Source organism: Neofelis nebulosa, chromosome 11, assembly GCF_028018385.1.
Source record: "Neofelis nebulosa isolate mNeoNeb1 chromosome 11, mNeoNeb1.pri, whole genome shotgun sequence".
In the NCBI taxonomy this organism is placed as follows: domain Eukaryota; kingdom Metazoa; phylum Chordata; class Mammalia; order Carnivora; family Felidae; genus Neofelis; species Neofelis nebulosa.
This window is the reverse complement of record NC_080792.1, coordinates 79,185,110-79,205,954: the sequence shown is the minus strand read 5'-3', so window position 1 is coordinate 79,205,954 and position 20,845 is coordinate 79,185,110. Positions and strand designations below refer to the sequence as shown.

The following is a 20,845-nucleotide window of genomic DNA, read 5'->3' as shown; positions in this document are numbered from 1 at the left end:
AGTACATAACACTTGAAACCTCCTTCCCAGGAACTCATATTTCTTTTATACTGTTGTAAATTGAGTATCTCTCACTGTTATGCCCAGAATTCGTGATCCCCAAAGACCACCAGGGAGCCAAGTCCGATGCAAAAGCAAAGAGCCTTTATTCGAGCTAGCTAGAGCTCAATCCCCTACCTGCACCGACGTAGCGGTGAGATGCCAGAGAGAGAGCGCGAGTTTCAAAAGCACAAAGGTTTTATAGGGATCTAAGGGCAGTTGGTGGGGTGATGGTCGTGTCCTTAGCCGATTGGCTGGGGAAGGTTCAGAGTCCCGATGGGCAGGTTGCCGGGCGTGGTTTGAACGGGAAGTTTGAACGGGTGAGCAGGAAGTTACTCAAGGGGAGGAGGTGTGGTCTAAGGTTTGAGCGGGAATTTCTTTCTGCGGTTTTCCCCCGGAAAGGGGGCCATGTGGGGGACATAGTCACTCAAGATAGAGGACACAGAACAAAATGGAGTCGGCCGGCCTAGGTCCGCTCTTTCATTCCCCCCTTGTCATGTAGCTTACGGACCCAATCATGGGACCGGCTGCATTTCTATTTTGTCCTCTTCTGTTATTAGGGCTTGTACTGAGCACGGAGGACCATTAGTTGGACAGCCCCCACGTGGTCCCTGACAAACTGGACCAGCTGTTGATGATAGAGGGTCCGAGGGTTACTAGTAGGAGCAGGATGGCGAGGGGTCCGGCAAGGGCCGAGATGAGGGTAGTTAACTAGGGAGACCAGTTGAACAAAGACTCGTACCAGGACTGAGATTGTTCTCTAACTTTCGTTTTTGCAGCCCTTCCCTTGTGAGGGCCATAGATTCTTTTACGACCCCCAAGTGATCAACATAGAAGCAACATTCTTCCCCTAGGGCTGCACATAGTCCTCCTTGCTGCATGAATAATAAGTCTAATCCCCTTCTGTTTTGGAGTACTACTTCTGATAAGGAAGTAAGGGATTTCTGTAAATGAGAAATTGATTTCTCAATTCTTTCTATGTCTAAGTCAATGGCTGCCCTTAGGGTTCTGTAGTTTTTGTCCTGGATGACGAGTGAGGATATTCCGGTCCCTACCTCCACTAATCCCAGTCCCAAGAGCGCAGCCAGAGTTAGGGTTGTAATGGGCTCTCTTTTACTTCGGGAGTTAGTAGAGCCTAACCTGTTAAATATTTCTTCCCCCAAATGGTACACCAGCTTGGGGATCAACTGCACGAGTACGCAGAAGCCTTCCTTCGAGGAGTTAAGGACTTGGGAGTGGACGCAGGGAGCGAGGCCGCTGGAACAGGCCCATCATGCATTTTTTGGGGGAAGTAGATACACTGTCTCCCTGGGGACTGTTAGGGTTTCACTACAGAGATGTGACTGCCCGGGGGGCACGTGGCCTTCGCAAGTGCCCTGCCCTGTTACTGCCTGGAGGGTTAGTCTTGCAGTAGCCTGCTGCCATCTGCAGGAGCTAGAGTTGGAGGCTGTTGTATAATTGCCTTTAATGGCAATACCTTCGTAATATGGGAGCTGGACATCTAGACAGAGCCAACAGGACTTGGTCAGGTCGGGCCTAGAAGTGTTTAGTACCTGGTATGCTCTGACAACCGTGCTCCACAGGGGGTCTGTATCAGATAGTAAGTTGTGACCCGGGGCAGGAGATGCGGATGACACTCCAGTAGGGACAGGGGATGTGGAGGGCCGTGTGGCCGGGGCCTGGGTGTTTCTGGGCGTGGCCATCCGGGCGGGGGCAGGTCAGGTAACTACTTGGGTCCTACCGCCTTGGGGGACTGCTGGGCAAGGGGAGTTGCTTGCATTCGGAGGGTAAATAACGTTCCCTTGTCCTTGGCTCCCAGCCTAACCCAGTCGTATATCCTGAGTCCCCAGGTTTTTCCACTCTCCCATCCTGTTGTTTTTTTACCTTGGCTTGTAAAGGATATAACTATGGGATTACCGCGCCCCCAGGCATATGGCGGTCGGGGGCCACTGGGCCGCTTTACCACGATGAGATCTCCGGTGCGTGGTGGGGTCCACCAGATGTGCCCTGTTGAGACGCATGACCAGGAGGCGCAAAAGTAGTCAGCCGTGTCCCCACATGTGCTCGAGCGAGAGTGGCTGGGGCAGACATAGAAATAAAGGTTCTGTGCATGGAATCCGGGGGCATATGGTGACAAGGGGAGCAGAGTTTGGAGGTCTATGCAAAGTTCTGGGAACCAAATGCCCCTGGAGTGGCTCTGGGAAGTCTGATTAAGTATTGTCCCCGAGCCGGTGTCTATGATCTGCCAGGTGATGTTTTGGGGGACGTGGGGACTCTCAACAGCATGAGCAGTGACAAGCAGAGCTAACAGAGTTACCAATATTAGGTGGGTCGAATGCGCTGTAGCTTGAGCTTGAGCGGGTTGTGTTGGTCTCAATTGACAGCCCATTGCGTGACAAAATCCTTCCGGATTGAGCAGGGGTCCGCTGGCCAAACGTGGGTGTGATGGACCCAGGTTGCAATGCCGTCTACTTTGAGAGCAGTGGGGGTTGTCAGCACCACGATGTAGGGTCCCTCCCAGCACGGCTCGAGGGTCTCTTGGCGGTGCCTCTTGACGTAGACCCAGTCTCCCGGCCTGTACTGATGATGTGTCGGGGTTGGGCCGGCCTTGTAGATGGCATGGAGGCGCAGCCAAATGTCCTCGTGCGTCCTCTGGAACCCTCTCAAGGAAAGAAAAAGTTCTTGATCTTTAAACTCAGCAAGAAGTTCAGCTCGAAGGTTGGGAATAATAGGGGGTGGCCTGCCACACATGATCTCGTAGGGAGTAAAACCCAGGGTGTAAGGAGTGTTCCTAACCCGGTAAAGGGCATTCGGTAGGAGAGTCACCCAGTCCCTGCCAGTCTCCATGGTTAATTTGGTAAGGGTCTCTTTTAGGGTTCTATTCATTCTTTCTACCTGTCCTGAGCTCTGGGGCCTATAAGCACAATGTAATTTCCAGTTTGCCCCCACAGCCTTGGCTACTGCCTGCGTTACCTGCGAGATAAAAGCTGGTCCACTGTCTGATCCTACCATGGCAGGAAAACCATACCTGGGTAAGATGTCTTCTAGTAGCTTCTTAGCTACCATCTGAGCTGTTTCATGCTTGGTTAGGTATGCCTCCACCCAGCCAGAGAAGGTGTCTGTAAATACTAAAAGATATTTATAACCATACTTTCCTGGTTTAACTTCAGTGAAGTCGACCTCCCATTGGGCTCCCGGTCTGGTGCCTCTGAGCCTGGTTCCTTTTTTATTTGATGTGGCTCTCGCGTTGGTGAGTTGGCAGGTCTTGCAGGCAGATACAACTTGCTCTATTTTGGTGTCCTGTTGGTGATTCTTGATTCCGGCATGTCGGATTAAGTCTTTTAATTTTCAGGCCCCCATGTGAGTAGACCGATGCATGTGCTCTAATAGTGAGACTCTGAGCCGGCCTGGCAGCATGAGCTCCTTGTTAGGTGTATACCACCATCCCTTTATCTCCTGGGCCATGGGGAGTTTCTTGATCCACTGTAACTCCTCCTGGGAGTATTTGGGCTGGTCTGGTAAAACTGGGTCTCCCGGGTCCGGGAGTTGTATGCTCATGGTGGGGACTGAAGTAAGGGCTACTGCCTTGGCTGCCTGGTCAGCCTTTCGATTACCTCTAGCTACCGGGTTATCAGTTTTCTGGTGCCCTTGGCCGTGGATAATGGCCAGCTTGGCAGGAAGCCATAAGGCCGTAAGCAGGTCAAGTATCTCCTGCTTATTTTTTATAGTCCATCCTTCTGCCGTCAGTAACCCCCTCTCCTGATAAGTTGCCCCATGAATATCAGCTGTGGCAAACACATAACGGCTGTCTGTGTAGATGTTAAGCCATTTTTCAGCTCCCAGCGTCAGCGCCTTGGTGAGGGCGATGAGCTCTGCTCGCTGGTCTGGCGTTCCGGAGGGTAGAGCCTCTGCCCATACGGTGTCCGTTTCGGTGACAACCACTACACCCACATACCTGTGTCCGTCCTGCACAAAGCTGCTGCCATCAGTGAACCAAGTAGCCTCGGCATCGGGGAGGGGCCAGTCGGTCAGATCCGTCTGGAATCCATGTACTTGCTCCAGGATCCCCGCACAGTCATGTAGTGGAGCATCTAGGTCAGGGTCGGGCAGCAGGGTTGCAGGATTGAGGGCCACACTGGGGTGGAACTGCACCTGTGGAGGGTTGAGTAGGAGGCTCTGGTAATGAGCCATACGTGTGTTGCTCATCCATCTATCAGGAGGCTGTTTCAGGACCCCTTCAATGGTGTGTGGGGTCGTGATCCAGATCTCCTGTCGTAGGGTCAGTTTGTCTGCATCCTTGACTAGGAGTGCTGTTGCCACAATAATTCTTAGGCATGGCGGCCAGCCAGCAGCCACTGGGTCTAGCTTCTTGGACAGGTAAGCCACCAGGCAGTTCCAGGGGCCTAAGGCTTGAGTTAGAACCCCTTTTGCTATTTCCTTGTGTTCGTCTACAAAGAGGTGGATGGGCTTCATAATGTCTGGCAGGCCCAGGGCTGGGGCACTTAGGAGGGCCTTTTTTAACTGATTAAAGGCAGTTTCTTCTTTTTCAGTCCATTCAAATGTTTTCCCCTCTTTGGTAGCTTCATATAGGGGCCTGGCGATCTCAGCAAAACCCGGAACCCAGAGGCAACAGTAGCCGGCCGATCCTAGGAATTCCCTTACTTCCCTTCGGGAGGTGGGAGTAGGGATCTTCAGGACAGTTTCTTTTCTGGCATCTGATAACTGCCGCTGCCCGCCCTCCAGGATGTATCCCAGGTAACTTACCCTCTCCCTGCATATCTGAGCCTCCTTCACGGATGCCTGGTACCCCAAGGCCCCCAGGGTAGCCAGCAGGTCCTGGGTCCCTTGCTCACAGTCCTCGGCCGTGTCGGCAGCAATCAGGATGTCATCTACGTACTGTAGGAGGGTGAGGCCAGGGTGCTCCTTTCTGTAGTCGTGTCCAGGTCCTTGTGTAGTGCCTCGTCGAAGATGGTGGGCGAATTTTTGAACCCCTGAGGCAGCCATATCCAGGTGAGTTGCCCGCTGTAGCCCTCCTCCGGATCATGCCACTCGAAGGCAAACAAGGGTTGGCTTTGGGGTGCCAGTGGCAGACGCCAAGAAGGCGTCCTTTAAATCTAGTACAGTATACCAGACCCTGGAGGGCGCCAAGGAGCTCAAGAGACTATATGGGTTGGGAACAGTTGGGTGTATGTCCGTGACCCTCTTGTTTACTACCTGGAGGTCTTGTACCTGGTCTTGTACCTTATACGTGGATAGTCATTTGTGTGACGCTTTTTGACCAGCAGTAGGGGGGTGTTCCAGGCAGACTGGCAAGGAACTAGTACCCCTAGCCTTTGTAGTCTCCAGATGTGTGGCTGGATCCCCTTCCGGGCCTCCTGAGACATGGGGTATTGTTTGATCCTTACCGGACCTTCTCCTGGCTTGAGCTCTACCAGGACCAGGGTCCTGTGAGTGGCTCGTCCTATCCCCCCCCCCCCCCCCCCGCCCCGTCTCTGCCCAAACCGAGGGGAATTCTTGTAGCCATCTGTCTATATTATCCTCTCTCGGGAGCGCCTCCTGGTGGAGGCAGTATTCATCCTCTAGTTTCATGGTCAGGACCTGAATGGGGTGGCCCTTGCCATCGGTGACCCGAGGCCTCCCCTTGTCTGAAAGTTATCTGAGCTCCAATCGGGTCACTAAGTCCCATCCTAACAGCGGGTGGGGGCATTCTGGTATTACCATAAAGGAGTGGGATACCCGTCCCGTCCCCAAATCTACCGTTCTTCGGGTAGTCCATGAATACTGGCTCATACCAGTTGCCCCTTGTACCCAGGACTTCTTGCTGGCTAGTTTTCCTTGTGGGGTGCGGAGGACCGAATGTTGCGCTCCAGTGTTGACAAGGAAGTCAACAGGGGTCCCCTCCACTTTAAGAGTTACCCTGGGCTCAGGGAGAGGGTCCGAACCCCAACTGCCCTAATCACTCAGTTCATCTAGCTCTTAAGACTTTTACTCGATCAGTCTTGCTTCCCTTCCCGCCGGCCTTTTTCGGACAATCTTGGGCCCAATGCCCTATCTCCTTGCAGTATGCACACTGATCTTTCTGCAGCCCCTGCTTCCCCACCTTGGTGGTTCCTTTACCTCCTCTTGAGTCGTCTGCCAGCTGCCGGAGACAGCGGTCTCATTCCTCGGGGGAGTCAGCAGTGGTAGCTAGTAGTATTCTGGCCAAGTCTCGAGTCTGCTTACTGCTGGCAGGCGCCGTGGCATGAGCCTGCTTATCCTCAGGAGGCTCCCGGTTATTATATACCTTTTTGGTTACCACCAGTAAGTCCTGCAGACTTTTTTTCTCCTAGTCTATCTATTTTCTGTAATTCTCTTCTAATGTCTATGGCCGATTGGTTTACAAAGGCCATGATAACAGCTGCCTTGCTTTCCAGAGCCTCTGGATCCATGGGGGTATAGGTATGGAATGCCTCCATGATCCATTCTAAAAAGGCAGCCGAGATTCATCTTTTTCCTGTTGCACATTTCCTACCTTGGCCAAATTGGTTGGCTTCCTAGCAGCCATTCGGAGACCCCCCATTAGAGTCTGGCGGTAGACCCGGAGCCTCTCCTTACCTTCTGTCGTGTTGAAATCCCACTTGGGCCGAGTTAAGGGGAAGGAGGCATCTATCTGAGCCTGGTTGGTGGTGGGATTCCCTTCTGCACCCAGAACTAGTTTTCGGGCCTCATTGAGGATTCTTTCTCTCTCCTCAGTCGTAAACAGGACCTGCAAAAGCTGCTGGCAATTGTCCCACGTGGGCTGATGAGTAAAAAGAACAGAGTCTAATAAATCAATAAGCCCTGCCGGTTTCTCAGAAAACTTAGGATTCTGAGCTTTCCAATTATAGAGGTCACTAGTGGCGAAAGGCCAATAGTGATGGGGCTGATTCCCCTCTGTGTCTGGGGGTCTGGTGGCTCGCAGGGGCAGAGTAGTGGAGTTGGATTGCTCCCTCTGAGCCCTTTGTCTGGTAAAGGGCGGGCTTCCCACTGGAGCATTTCCGCCTCCCGCTCTTGGAACAGTGTCTGCCTCCCCCGGAGGGGGAGGATGGTGTTCCTCCAGCATCCTAGGGGGGTTATACGGGGGAGGAAAAATTAATTCTTCTTCAGTCCCCGCCTTGTAGGACACAGTAGAAGGGTACTGAAGGCTGGGTAAGACTTTTCTTGTTCTCCTTCTTCTCTGTCCCCTGCAAAGCAAGAATGGGTTTCGGCTCCGGAGGGCATGGAGCTAGGAAGGGCTTAAGCCAAGAGGGTGGGTCTTCTACAAGGTCCTGCCAAGTGATAATGTAAGGGAGCTGATCAGGATGGCCCGTCTTAGGCCAAGAGATGATACCCCTGACTCGGTGGATGGTAGGGAAGTAGAAGATTCCCTCTGGCGGCCATCCGACATTGAAAGCTGGCCACTCGCTAGAACAAAAAACCTGCCACCGACGCTTTCGGACTTCCACACTGAGGTTGTTAGCTCTTCCCCTGACATCCTTAAAGTGATCAGTAGAGGAGTAGTCTGAGTCTGTCCCATAACGTCCGTCCAGTAAGTCCACAGAACAAAACAGAGAAACACAGAAACAGACAGAGGGCCCCTAGAAAGTCTTCCAACTCCGTGGAAGCAAAACTGAAAGCTAGACGACGGCCTCACACCGACTGGCGGGAGTGACCCGCCTCGTCTTAGATCTTTGAGGGGAATCCACGTCCCTTCAGAAGGGAGTATCGGAACGTCTTCCGAAACTCCCAGCCCGTGGTCCTCCCATGTGTCCACTTAGACCGCGCCGGGCACTACCAGAATTTCAGAAATGAGCTCACACAGAAGAGACAGGGAACGAACACTCACTAACCGTGGCCAGTCAGGCTCTCCGGGTCGGGGGCCCCTCGGGGGTCTTGGGGACCCCGGATGAGCCCCCAAATGTTATGCCCAGAATTCGTGATCCCCAAAGACCACCAGGGAGCCGAGTCCGATGCAAAAGCTAAGAGCCTTTATTTGAGCTAGCTCGAGCTCAATCCCCTACCTGCACCGACGCAGCGATGAGATGCCAGAGAGAGAGCACGAGTTTCAAAAAGCACAAAGGTTTTATAGGGATCTAGGGACAGTTGGTGGGGGTAATGGTCATGCCCTTAGCCGATTGGCTGGGGAAGGTTCAGAGTCCTGATGCGCAGGTTGCCGGGCGTGGTTTGAACGGGAAGTTTGAAGGGGTGAGCGGGAAGTTACTCAAGGAGGCGTGGTCTGAAGTTTGAGCGGGAATTTCTTTCTGCAGTTTTCCTGGAAAGGGGGCCATGTCGGGGACAGTCACTCAAGATGGAGGACACAGAACAAAATGGAGTCGGCCGGCCTAGGTCCGCTCTTTCACTCACCTCTCTCTTAAATAATAGAATTTATTAAGCACACTATATCCCAAGCGCTATGCGAAATATCTTATAACACATTTGCTTACTAAGAGTTAACCCCAAAAGAAGTGCTTGGCCACGCATAAGAATCAGTCTTCAGTAAATGTCAGACTTTTCCTGAGAGGATCGCTTTAGGGACCATTAGGAAATTCAACACTCCTCTAAGCAGGGTGACCAACTGTCCCATATCGCCCAGTATTGAGGGGGTTTCCTGGGATGCAGGACTTTCAGTGCTAAAACCAGGATGAGTCAGTTACTCCACTCCTAGGAATAGCAGAGGTTGCCACCAAATATAAAAGTTGATTCCGGATACATTATCCTTGTTGAAATTCAAGATGGGTGCTCTGAGATCCAGATTTTTTAATTTTTGAGGTCACAAAACATAAATTCTAGTTCATGAAGAAAAAAAAAAAGAAACTCGTCCAAGAAAGGAGAGTGGGTTTTTTATTGGAAAAGGAATTATAGCATGGAATCGAAACTCTTAGTATATAGACAGACTTGGATTTCCATCCCTGTTTTGCTGCTTACTAGTTATGTGAATTTGGGCAAGTGGTTAATCTTCAATATCTTTATAAATCAGGATGCTAGTAGCTACCTCATTAGGTTGTTAATGAAAACTTAAAAAGGTAGTGATGCATCTGAAGCTCATAGCCCAGTACCGGAGGCACGTATGGTAAGCAGTTATCAGCTGCTATCAATAGGCTAAACCTTGGTCTCCTATTTGAGTACTCCTTTAACTAGACTCCCATGGATCTTCTCCAGAGCCACATGTCCTTTGTGTGTATCTGTCTTTCAAAAAGAATTTACAGAAGCCAAGTCTGGCTTGATACAATAACGTCTTTCTAAAGAAAATAAAGAGTATTCTTCCATTTGCTTCCCCTTGGGAAAATAGTATTTATGAACAGTAACTATACAATAAGCATTTCTGTAGGAAGCATTTTACAAGGCATTGACTCACCCAATTCCCACAACCCTCTGATCTGCACACTATTATTTTTTTTGAAAGAGGAGGATCCTGAAGCTCGGAGATTTCATGTAACTAGCCCAAGGTCACCTGGCATGACCAGGCCAGTAATCAAATCCCGTCCATCCAGTTCTGAACCCTCTTTCTTTAATGCTCTAGAAACCCAATGGGGTAACTGTGCAACTGTACTTTGGGAGGCAAGGAGGGCAAGGCTCAAGAAACTTCTTGAGGTGACCCCAACAAGGTCCTGGAAAAATGAACAGGCAAGCACGAAGCGGGAAAAGGGGGAGCATTTCAAATGGAGGTAACAACAAAGGCAAAAGCAGGGAGGTCAGAACTGCAAATCCCTCCACTTCCCCCCCCCCCGCCTTGAGAGTTGGGGTTGGGGATTCAAGTGCGGACTTCGGGTGCAAAAACCCCTGGTTCGCCCAATATCCACTCGCCTCTCTCCTCGCCCCAGTTTGGCTCCCTGCACCCCAACTTCCCGGCCTCCTCGTCCCTTTCCGGGATAAAAGCCCGGAGGAGCTACCGACCGGAAACTGGCAGGGAGGCTGGGGGAGGAGGGGCGTGTGTGGGGCCGAGAGACACAGACCTAGACACAGACCTAGACGCGCAAGGCAGGGAGGTGGGACCCAACGTCATACCCACGTGAGTTCGCTCTTTTTTCACCCTCGGCCCACCCACTGTCCTTCCGGCCGTATTGTGACCCTGGAGACAAACGCACCTAAGACCCAGGAAGCGGCGCACGGGGCCGTCGCCCGCCACCTCACCCGCACGCCGGCTGGAGCAACCGTTACTAACCACTGCGACTGCGCCTGCGCTGGCCCCGGCTGACGCGCCAGGAAGCCAGGCCAGAGCCTGGGAGGTGCGGAGGTAGGCCGGGGGTTGGGCCTCTTTTCACCAATATAAAAAGAGGAACGGGGAACCACGTGTCCACAAGATACCAATCATATTTCCTACTCTGAAATCCCTGGGGGGGGGGGGGCGGGGGGGAGGGCGGGAAAAGTGGGTTTGGTGCAGGATCACGTGATCTGAAAAGGTAAATAGAGCCACGTGTTTTTTCCTGGACTGCTGCAAACCTTGGCGCCAAGATGTACCCTCGTTGAACAATTACTTAATGAACGTGTGTGACGTGCTAAGCACTGTGATGATACTGCGGCTGCTGAGATATAATCGCTACTTCAGAACGCTCCCAATTAAGTTTGTTTAATTATGTATTCATTTATTTTTTTTTTTTATTTATTTTGAGAGAGAAAGAGCTCGCGCAGGATTGCGGGAGAGGCAGAGAGAGAGCGAGAGCCCCAGCAGACTCTGCACTGTCATCGAGGAGCCCGATGTGGGGCTCCAACCCATGAATGGCGAGATCATGACCTGAGCGGAAACAAATCAAGAATTTAACGCTTAACCACCTGGGCCACCCAGGTGCCCCTTATGTATTCATTTCAGTCTCAGCCACTGTACTAGTGTTTCCCGTATTACATTTCCTTTAATGAGTACCCATCAGATGCTCATGAAAAGATTGCTAAAGGAATTTGTTTTCTCTCTCCCTCAGCCCTTGGGGTAATGAAAAAGAGGTAGGTTTTTACCTACAAGGATAGATTATATATTTTGATCTGGCAATAATCAGTGGCTAATCATTATTCAGGTCTTAACGGTGTTCACTTCCTAGAAATATCCCTGTCATTCAACGTCCAAGGCTAAAACTAATGATGCTTACAAAGAACTAGGAAGAGACTTAGTCATGTTGCATAGACAGAGGATAAAACAATATGCAAACGTGAGGCTTTTCAACAAAGTGCTTTATTGGAGGACACAGGGTAAAGTGAAGGGCATGAGGTGGGTGGAGATGATGCTCTCCAGAGGTGACACTCAATTCTTACAGTACTTCTTGGTGTCCAGGTTCTTGTGCTCCTTGTTATATGGGGCCTTTGAAAAGCAGATGGCAGCATTGCGGTCACAATTGCAGATGAAGGCCTCACAGGGTTTGTTTTCATCTGGAAAAGAGCAAGAGGAGAGGACTGAGCCAAGGTAGATCCTGCTTTGTCCAGTCTGGAGGGAAGGAAGAAATAACTGGAACAAATAATGGCCATTACATTCATACAAATTTGGGTTTGATAGATTAAGCAAATAAAAATACCAGAATTTCAGAAAAACAAAAAAAAAATTGCAATGTTTGGAATGTAGAATAAAAAATGTTCATTGTCTATCTGAAAGTCAAATTTAATTGGACAACATGTGTTTACTCTGGCAATCCTAGGTGTGATCGATGCTGTTAGGAAAGTCCTATCTGTTTCACATCCCTAAATGAGCTCTTATAACCCACAGAGCTATAGATCTTTGATAACATAGGCAAGCAATTTATAAACAATATGGAAAACACTAAAACATATACTCGAAGCAGCAAAGTATTGTGCATATAAACTTAGTGAAGTTTAGCAAGCAAATTTCTCTACTTTAAAACACATTTTAAAAATTACAGAACAGGGGCACCTGGGTGGCTCAGTTGGTTAAGCGTCCGACTTCAGCTCAGATCAATGATCTCACGGTTTGTGAGTTTGAGCCCCGAGTCAGGCTCTGTGCTGACAGCTCAGAACCTGGAGCCTGCTTTGGATTTTGTCTCCTTCTCTCTCTACCCCTCCCCACTTATACTCTGCCTCTCAAAAATAAATGAATGTAGAAAATTTTTTAAAATAAAAATAAAAATTGCAGAACATTCTTACAGTAGATTATACAGATATTTAAAACAATTAAGTACACCTATATGTGGAAATGTTTCCAAGATATTTTATTAAAGGAAAATGAAGGGTAATGCATCTAACTAGTTATCTTGGGTAGCAGGATTATAGGCACCTTTCACTTTCCATGATATATTTCTGTAGAGTTTGAAATTACACTACTTTGGCCTTGTTTATTTTTATAGCCAAAAGAAACAACAATGATAACTTTTAAAATGCATTTCAAATTTGTTATCTATAATTTAATTATGTACTTCTGCTTACGTTCAATAATCTTATTAAAGTTTTGTTCCTCTCTGATCCTTTATTTTTTTTGAGAGAGAGAGAGAGAGAGAGAGAGAGAGTGAGTGGGGGAGAGGGGCAGAGGTCATGATCCCAGGGTTATGGGACTGAGCCCCGCTTTGGGCTCTGCACTGAGCATGGAGCCTGCTTAAGATTCTTTTTCTCTCCCTCTGCCCCTCTCTCCTATTTGCATTCTCTCTCTAAAAAAAAAGTAATAAGTAAATTAAAAAAATAAAAGGGAAGGCTGCACAGAGAAAGCAACATTTGAAGTCCTGGAATGAGACTTCACATGGGAAGTGTTTCATGCAGAAGGAACAAAGGACTTGAGGTGGGCACGTGCCTAGCTATGATTAAAACGATAAAAACGTTATTCCAAGGATAAGCACAAATGAACACAGAGCTATGAAATCATTTATTCCTTAAGATGGTGGGATTCCTGGGGCGCTTGAGTGACTCCATCGGTTAAGCATCTGATGCTTGATTTCGGCTCAGGTCATAATCTCAAGTTGCTGCATCAGATCAGGCTCTGTGCTGACAGCATGCTTAGGATCCACCCCACCCCCCCAAATAAACAAATAAATAAATAAACTTTAACAGTGCTTTAAAAAAGATGGTGGGATTCCTGGTAACTTTTTTCTTGGCCCTCTGGATTTGAGTTACAGTTATTCCAATGATGTATGTACAGTTTTGGAAAGTGGGACCCGTCTGTGAGTGCATAGAAAAGAGTAGTGAAAATCCAGAATGCTAGCCTAGCATGACAATACTACTCACCTCTGAACTGTCTGCCCTTCAGAACCACCTTCATAAAGGAACACATTTCACCATGAGCTGTGCATAACTTAGTGGTTAAGACCAGAACCTTTGAAATCAGAAACAACTGAGTTCAAATGCTGACCCTACCACTTACAAGCTCTGTGATTTTGGGCAAGTAGCTATTTTTGAGCCTCAGCTTCCTCACCTGTAAAATGGGATTAATAAAACATATATATGCTCAGCATACTCCCTGGTATGTAATAAGAAACTAATAAATGGTAGTTCTAAGCTCCTTTCATGAAATAACGAAGCTATATAGCATGGCAGTTAAGAACAGAGACCTTGGAGCCATATAAACCTGTTCAAAACCAGACACCCCAGGGTGTCTGGGTGGCTCAGTTGGTTAAGCATCCGACTCTTCATTTTGGCTCAGGTCATGAATTTACAATTTGTGACATGGAGCCCCTATAGGCTCCTTGTAGGACTCTGTGCCGGCAGTGCAGAACCTACTTGGGATTCTCTCTCTCCCTCTCTCTCTGCCCCTCTCCTGCATTCTATCTCTCTCTCTGTCTCTCAAAAACAAAAACAAAAACCCCAGAAAAACCCAAATGGGGCGCCTGGGTGGCTCAGTCGGTTAAGTGTCTGACTTCGACTTCTGCTCAGGTCATGATCTCGTGGTTCATGAGTCCGAGCCTGCAACAGGCTCTGTGCTGACAGCTCAGAGTCTGGAGCCTGCTTAGGATTCTATGTCTACCTCCCTCTCTGCCCCTCCTCTGCTCACACTCTGTCTCTCTCAAAAATAAAATAAACATTAATTTAAAATTTTCAAAAGTTCTGAAACTGCTAAAAAAAAAAAAAAAAAAAAAAAAAAAAGCCCCAAACAGTGGGTGCCCCAGTGGGTGCCCCAGTTTCCTCATCTGTCAAACAAGTATAATAATAATACCTATCTCATAGGATTGTTGCCAGGATTAAAGGAGACACAGCTTGGCACCAAGGCGATCAATAAATGGTGGATATCATTACTATTATTTCTTCCACAAAGGAGTTAACCTACCGCTGCAGGTGATCTCAGAGCCAGAGCATGAGTATGAGTAGGTTTTGGTGTAGGGGTTGTCCAGGAGGAATTTACAGCTGTCCAGTTTCTTGGCTCGTGAGTAGCAGTGGTCGTGTGTCTGGCAACACCTAAAGAGTGGGGGAAGGACAGAGCTCAGGCAGGGGCAGGGCAGCAGGGCAGGCTCATTAAGGGGAATGATTTAGCTGACATGCTCCGGAAGATATTTATCCTGTGGCTTGAAAAATGTAAGTCCTTTTTTTTATTGAAGGCGATTTAAAAATGGGTTGCAGGAATATCGTACAATCACGTATGTGTTCTGAAGATGCAGTGAGAGTCTTAACCACTGCTGGAAGAGGACAGTCCAATCGACGCTGTGGTGTTTTGTGATGCAATATTCTGCCACTAGAGGGCAGCAGCATCCACTATTGCTTGACATCAACCTTCCGCCTTTGCTCCTAACCAAGAGCACTGGATTCAGGGGCCTCTTGGAGCATTTTTGTTTATACAAGAGTTTAAAATATGTTACCCTTAGCAAACATGCAAATCAATTTTCTGTGCCTCCTCCTGAGATCCTTGGCTTGTGCCCTCCCCCCACCGCACGGGCACTCCCCTCTCCCTGCCGATCAATCACTCACTTGTCCAGTTCATCCACAGGCGTGCCGGATCCACCCAGGCCACAGTAGCAGCCGTAGTCGGTGTAATCCCTCACGGGGTCACTCTCGGGGATCGTACACTTGATCATGTTGCGGAACTGCCACACTGCCCGCGGGCTGACGCCCCTCTCAGCAGCACCCACTGCAAGAAAACACAGCCAGAGTTTAAATCCATCCTGATTGGCTCTGCCAGCGCCCAGGGGCCCCACTGCCTCCTGCCTGCTCTCTGGCCCCACGCTGCCTTTCACCCCTCCAGCTGCCTCCTCGGAAGAGAGCTGGACACAGAAACATGGTAATGTAAATGAGGATTTTTTCTTTTTATAAAGCTTTTTAAAAATATTTTTTTATCGAGGGGCGCCTGGGTGCCTCAGTTGGTTAAGCGTCCGACTTCAGCTCAGGTCACGATCTGACAGACCGTGAGTTCGAGCCCCGCGTGGGGCTCTGGGCTGATGGCTCAGAGTCTGGAGCCTGCTTCCGGTTCTGTGTCTCCCTCTCTGTCTGCCCCTCCCCCATTCATGCTCTGTCTCTCTCTGTCTCAAAAATAAACGTAAAAAAAAATATATATATTTTTTATCGAGATAAAATTCACTTAACAAAATCCACCATTTAAACACTTAAAATGGACATTTCATGGGCACCTGGGTGGCCCAGTCAGTCGAGTGTCAGACTTGGACTTAGGTCATGATCTCAGGGTTTGTGGGTTCGAGCCCTGCACTGGAATAGCTGCTGTCAGTGCAGCGCCGGCTTCTGATCCTCTGTCGCCCCCCCCCCCCCCCCCCCCCGCCTTTCTCCCCTCTCAAGCGCGCTTGCACACTCTCAAAAATAAATAAAAAATAGTTTTAAAAATGTACATTTCTGTGGTTTTTAGTATATTCACAGAGTAGTGGAACCATCACCGCTAAATCTAGAACATTTTCATCACCCCCAAAAGAACATCCTGTTCCCATTAGCATTCCTTCCCCTTTTCCCCTCTCCCCTCTGGCAACCAGTAAACTCTATGGATTTTCCTGTTATGAACACTTCATGTAAATGGAATCATACAGCATAATTTTTTTTTAAGTTTACCAGTCCTTTTTTAAAAAAGTTTATTTATTTTGAGAGAGATAGAGCATGAGAGCAGAGGAGAGACAGACAAAGGGAGAAAGAGAATCCCAAGCAGGCTCTGCACTATCAGCACATAGCCCGGAAGCCAGGCTTGAACTCACAAACTGTGAGATCATAATCTGAGCCGAAACCAAGAGTCTGATACTTAACCTACGGAGCCACCCAGGCACCCCTAGCACAATGTTTTTGATGTTCATCCACATTATAACATATATCAATACTTCATTCCTTTTATAGTTGAATAGTATTCCACTGTGTGGAGAGACCGCATTTATCACTTGATAGACATTTGGGTTGTTTATACTTTTTGGTTCTCATGAATAGTGCTGCTATTACCAGTTGTGCACTAGTTTTTGTGTAAACATATGTTTTCTATGAGGTCCCCATTATTTATCCAGCAAATATTTATTGAGCACCAATTATGGGCCAGTCACTGCTGTAGGAACTGAAATACATCAGTGAGCAAATAGAAAATCTGTAACCTCATTGAGTTTATAAAGCTCAATGCTTTTGAGTTTATAAAGCTCCCTAGTAGGGTAGAAAAACAGTAAGCAATAAATGAAATAAATAAGGAAATCGGATCCTTTGTTAGAGCTCCAGGCTCTGAGCATGGTAAGTGGAATCTAAAATGGGTTAGGTGGGAGGGGTGCCCGGGTGGCTCAGTGGGTTAAGTGTCCCACTTCAGCTCAGGTCATGATCTTGCAGTTTGTGGGTTCAAGCCCCGTGTCGGACTCTGTGCTGACAGCTCAGATCCTGGAGCCTGCTTCAGATTCTGTGCCTTCTCCTCTCTCTGCCCCTCCCATGCTCTGTCTCTTGATAATAAATAAACATTTTAAAAAATTTTTTTAATTTAAAAAAAAATAAAATGGGTTAGTTGGGAGGCGCCTGGGTGGCTCAGTCCATTAAGCATCTGACTCTTGACTTCAGCTCAGGTCATGATCTCACGGTTCCTGAATTTGAGCCCCATGCTGGGCTCTGTGCTGACAGCACTGAGCCTGCTTGGGATTCTCTCTCTGTCCCTCCCCCATTCATGTGCGTGTGCATGCTTGCTCTCTGTTTCTCTCTCAAAATAAATAAACTTTAAAAAAAGGATGGGTTAGGTGGGGATGTGGCAGGGTTGAGATGGGGCAGGAGCATAAAGAGGCCTGTGTGGCCTTCCATCCTCAACAGGACAAGCTCTCTTCTGCCTCAAGGCCCACACACCTGCCATTCCCTCTGACTGGCACACTTTGTCATCTTTTTTTTTTTTTCAAATGTTTATTTATTTTTGAGAGAGAGACAGAGACAGTGCGGTAGGGGGAAAGACAGAAGGAGGGAGACACAGAATCTGAAGCAGGCTCCAGGCTCTGAGCTGTCAGCACAGAGCCCGATGTGGGGCTGGAACCCACGAACTGGGAGATTATGATCCCAGCGGAAGTCGGATGCTTAACCTAGCTACCCAGTCGCCTTGACCTGTCATCTTTTCAAAAGGCTGGAGGATCTTGTTTTAAATGCCACCTCTTCTTTCTTGACCACCTAAGCCAAGTGGCTCCTCTGCTACCATTTTTCTTTATGTTGTTTGCTTCACAGTACCTATAGCAGTCTGTATCTGTCATTTATTTATGCCTCCCTCTCACTGGACCATAAAGTCAAGGACAGGCCTCAGGGCTTTTGTTCCCCAGGGTCTGACACATAGTAGGTGCTCAATAAGTATCTATTAAATAAGTTTTTAAAAAGTCTTCTTGTAGCTGAGTGCCTGCCCAAACCAGGCACAAGGCTTGGCACAGCAGACTCAGGAGGCAGGACCCCTTCACCTCATTTTCAGGGCCAGCCCCTGTGAGATTTGGGGCCCTGAAGAGGGCGCTACATGATTTTGGGGTCCCATTCAAGTGGCCACCAGTATCATCTTTTTGCCCCATGCCTTGCCCTTTCTTCCCTTGATCTGCCGTGCGCACTGGAGCCACTCCATATGCTTATACCCCAGGGCAAAGGGAGGGTGGCAGCTGGTCACACTCCCCTGTGAGCAGCCTCCACACTGGCAGCAGACAGACAGGAGTGGCCTGGCTACCTTGGCCCATCTCCAGACCCCCCTCCCCGCCCCCCCGCCTGCTTCCCTGTTTTCTCAGTCTCTGATCCAGCCAGCTCTGCTCTTTGCACAGGCCAGACCTACACAAAGCTAATTTTCATGTGTGTGCCTGTGTGTGTGTGTGGCGGGAGAGGAGGGGAACGCGTCCATCTAGAAGTCCTCAGTCTCAACCCAGAGCCTGATACCTTGGAGGCTCTGATATATCAGTGTTGAATGGATGAATGAGGTGGGATTTGAATTCCAATATATCTGATTCCATGGATTCATTCAATAAATGGTGCAAACAGCTCTATCATTGCTCTCATGGAGCCCATACTTCAATATGGGTGGAGGATAAAAAAGGAGGGGCACCTGGGTGGCTCAGTCGGTTAAGTGTCCGGCTCTTGATGTCAGCTCAGGTCTTTTTTTTTAATATTTATTTTATTTTTGTGTGTGTGAGAGAGAGAGAGACACAGAGTGCCAGTGGGGGAGGGGCAGAGAGAGAGGGAGGCACAGAATCCAAAACAAAGCAGGCTCCAGGCTCTGAGCTGTCAGCACAGAGCCCAGTGCGGGGCTTGAACCCACGCACTGTGAGATCATGACCTGAGCCAAAGTCAGATGCTTAACCGACTGAGCCCCCTAGGAGCCCCTCAGCTCAGGTCTTGATCTCAGGGTTGTGAGTTCAAGCCCCGTGTTGGTAGAGTTTACTGAAAAAAAATAAAATAAAATAAAGCTTTAAGAAAAGGGAATGCATCAACAAGAAACAAGATACAAATTGCAGGCAAATGTAGGTCTGGGAAGACCCCAGGCCAAGGCAATATGGTAGAGGGCAGATAGGCCCTTCTGAGGAGGGTCATCTGAATTTGGACCTGGAGGGGTTGGAAAGGTGCCAACTGTGGGGGAATTTGTTATGGGAGCTGTTAAGCCCCATAGTGAGCCCCGAAAAAAGCCTCCAAGGCTGGCCAGCCTTGTGACCTGTGACCCCCATTCCAGAGAAGTGAGATCTTAGCGCTGAGCTGAGGAGACTCACCTACCTGTAAGCAGAGCAGCCAGCACAAGGAATTTCATCCTGTTAAGTTGCCGAGCAAGAGAAAGGACTAAAGCCACCTACTGCCTCTCTCTTTATACCCATACCATGTCTCCAAGATAAGGCTGTTGTGTTTGCTTTGCTCCCAACCTGCTCTGAATTGGCCTTGAACCTGTCTGTTGCAGGAATAACCTTTACCGACGAGCAAGCCCTGCCAGCAAGGGATCATTGGAAAAAGGGGGATATGTGTGGGTCATCGGCATCTTTTAATGGAAGGGATTATTTCTGGAATTTGTATGGCTCGGAATCTTGACCCTCCCCCCATCCCTTTGCACTCAGCCCAATTCTATCATTGCCTGCATGTCTTATGGGTCTGAGCTGTGGGTCTCAGTGAATAGTCCCATCAATCATGCATTTAACAGATGAGCAAATGGGTTCAGAGAGGTGAAGTAACTTGCCTGAGGTCACACAGCCATCTAATGGTGGGGAGCAGGGGCCCACACTTAGGCATGTCTGATTCTTTCTTTCTTAAAGTTTATTTATTTACTTTTGAGGGAGGGAAGGAGGGAGGGAGAGAGAGAAAGGCAGAAAGAGAAGGAGAGAAAGGATCCCAAGCAGGCTGTATGCTGCCAGTGCAGAGCCCGATGCAGGGCTCGATCCCACAACTGTGAGATCATGAACTGAGCTGAAACCAAGAGTTGGACGCTTAACCGGCTGAGCCACCCAGGCGACCCTAGGCATGTCTGATTCTAAGGCACATGTTTTATTTTTCTGCACTACATTAATACCACCCCTCCTTCATTCTCCAGTGTGGGTTTGCAAGGACACCCTGGACTTTGGAGTTCCAAAGACTTGGATCTGACTTGTAGAATGAAAGCGCACATATCAAATGTTTGTATAACATTTTTTAGGAGAAATTCACATAGCATAAAATTAACCATTTTATTTTATTGTTTTTTTAATGTTTTATTTATTTTGTGGGGAACCTGGGTGGCTCAGTCAGTTGAGCATCCGATTTCGGCTCAGGTCACGATCTCATGGTTCGTGAGTTCAAGCCCCGCATCGGGCTCTCCGCTGTCAGCTCATAGCCTGCTTCAGATCCTCTGTCCCCCTCTCTCTCTCTACTCCTCCCCCCACCTTGCTCATTCTCTCTCTCTCTCTTTCTCTCTCAAACATAAACAATAAGCATTAAAAAATGTTTTATTTATTTTTGAGAGTGAGTGGGGGAGGTGCAGAAAAGGTGGGGAGAGAGGATCTGAAGGGGGCTCTGCACTGAGAGCAGAGAGCCCAATGCTCACAAACTGTGAGATCATGACCTGAGCCAAAGTCAGACACTCAAATCAACTGAGCCACCCAGTTGCCCCAGCCATTTTTTTTTAAGTTTTTTTTTTTTAATGTTTGTTTATTTTTGAGAGACAGAGAGAGACAGAGTGTGAGTGGGGGAGGGGCAGAGGGAGAGGGAGACACAGAATCCCAAGCAGGCTCCAGGCTTTGAGCTGTCAGCACAGAGCCTGATGCGGGGCTCAAACTCACCAACCACAAGATCATGACCTGAGCTGAAGTCAGACACTCAACCGACTGAGCCACCCAGGTGCCCCTCAACCATTTTATTTTTAAAGTGAACAATCCAGGGGTGCCTGGCTGACTCAGTTTAAAGAATATATGACTATTGATCTCAGGGTTGTTATGAGTTCAAGCCCCATGTTGGGTGTAGAGATTGCCAAACCAAACACTTAAAAAAAAAAGTTAAGTGAACAACTCAGAGGCATTTATTACATTCAGTGTTGTGCAACCAC

The 20,845-nt window shown here is 48.6% G+C and overlaps 3 protein-coding genes across 3 annotated transcripts; all 3 read right to left on the bottom strand.

Annotated features, from left to right (window-relative positions):
- Positions 1 to 122: 122 nt before the first annotated feature.
- Positions 123 to 5,520, bottom strand: LOC131489233 (uncharacterized). The gene is made up of 2 exons (XM_058691107.1): positions 3,191 to 5,520; positions 123 to 3,080 (listed from the first exon to the last, which is right to left on the bottom strand). Exon 1 carries the CDS (start codon positions 5,041 to 5,043, stop codon positions 3,388 to 3,390), a length of 1,656 nt encoding a protein of 551 aa, XP_058547090.1. The 5' UTR covers positions 5,044 to 5,520; the 3' UTR covers positions 123 to 3,080; positions 3,191 to 3,387.
- Positions 123 to 10,348, bottom strand: LOC131489639 (uncharacterized). Its single transcript, XM_058691628.1, has 4 exons — positions 10,342 to 10,348; positions 10,046 to 10,290; positions 6,634 to 6,817; positions 123 to 2,699 (listed from the first exon to the last, which is right to left on the bottom strand). The coding sequence occupies exons 1-4, from the start codon at positions 10,346 to 10,348 to the stop codon at positions 2,413 to 2,415; spliced, it is 723 nt and encodes a 240-aa protein (XP_058547611.1). The 3' UTR covers positions 123 to 2,412.
- An 830-nt stretch (positions 10,349 to 11,178) lies between these two features.
- Positions 11,179 to 19,178, bottom strand: PLA2G1B (phospholipase A2 group IB). The gene is made up of 4 exons (XM_058691112.1): positions 19,057 to 19,178; positions 14,857 to 15,016; positions 14,222 to 14,349; positions 11,179 to 11,391 (listed from the first exon to the last, which is right to left on the bottom strand). Exons 1-4 carry the CDS (start codon positions 19,088 to 19,090, stop codon positions 11,267 to 11,269), a joined length of 447 nt encoding a protein of 148 aa, XP_058547095.1. The 5' UTR covers positions 19,091 to 19,178; the 3' UTR covers positions 11,179 to 11,266.
- Positions 19,179 to 20,845: the final 1,667 nt, after the last annotated feature.

Excerpts from the sequence above, each read along its gene's own strand:
- LOC131489233 (XM_058691107.1), bottom strand. The coding sequence starts at position 5,043 with ATGGCTGCCTCAGGGGTTCAAAAATTCGCCCACCATCTTCGACGAGGC.
- LOC131489639 (XM_058691628.1), bottom strand. Across the intron at positions 6,818-10,045 it reads TGAAAAAAGAGCGAACTCAC|CCCACGTGGGACAATTGCCA; the intron begins GTGGGTATGACG and ends TTTACTCATCAG. Across the intron at positions 2,700-6,633 it reads GGATTTCAACACGACAGAAG|GGTTCCAGAGGACGCACGAG; the intron begins GTAAGGAGAGGC and ends TTTCCTTGAGAG.
- PLA2G1B (XM_058691112.1), bottom strand. The coding sequence starts at position 19,090 with ATGAAATTCCTTGTGCTGGCTGCTCTGCTTACAG. Across the intron at positions 15,017-19,056 it reads GCTGGCTGCTCTGCTTACAG|TGGGTGCTGCTGAGAGGGGC; the intron begins GTAGGTGAGTCT and ends GTTTTCTTGCAG. Across the intron at positions 11,392-14,221 it reads CTCTGAGATCACCTGCAGCG|ATGAAAACAAACCCTGTGAG; the intron begins GTAGGTTAACTC and ends GCTCTTTTCCAG.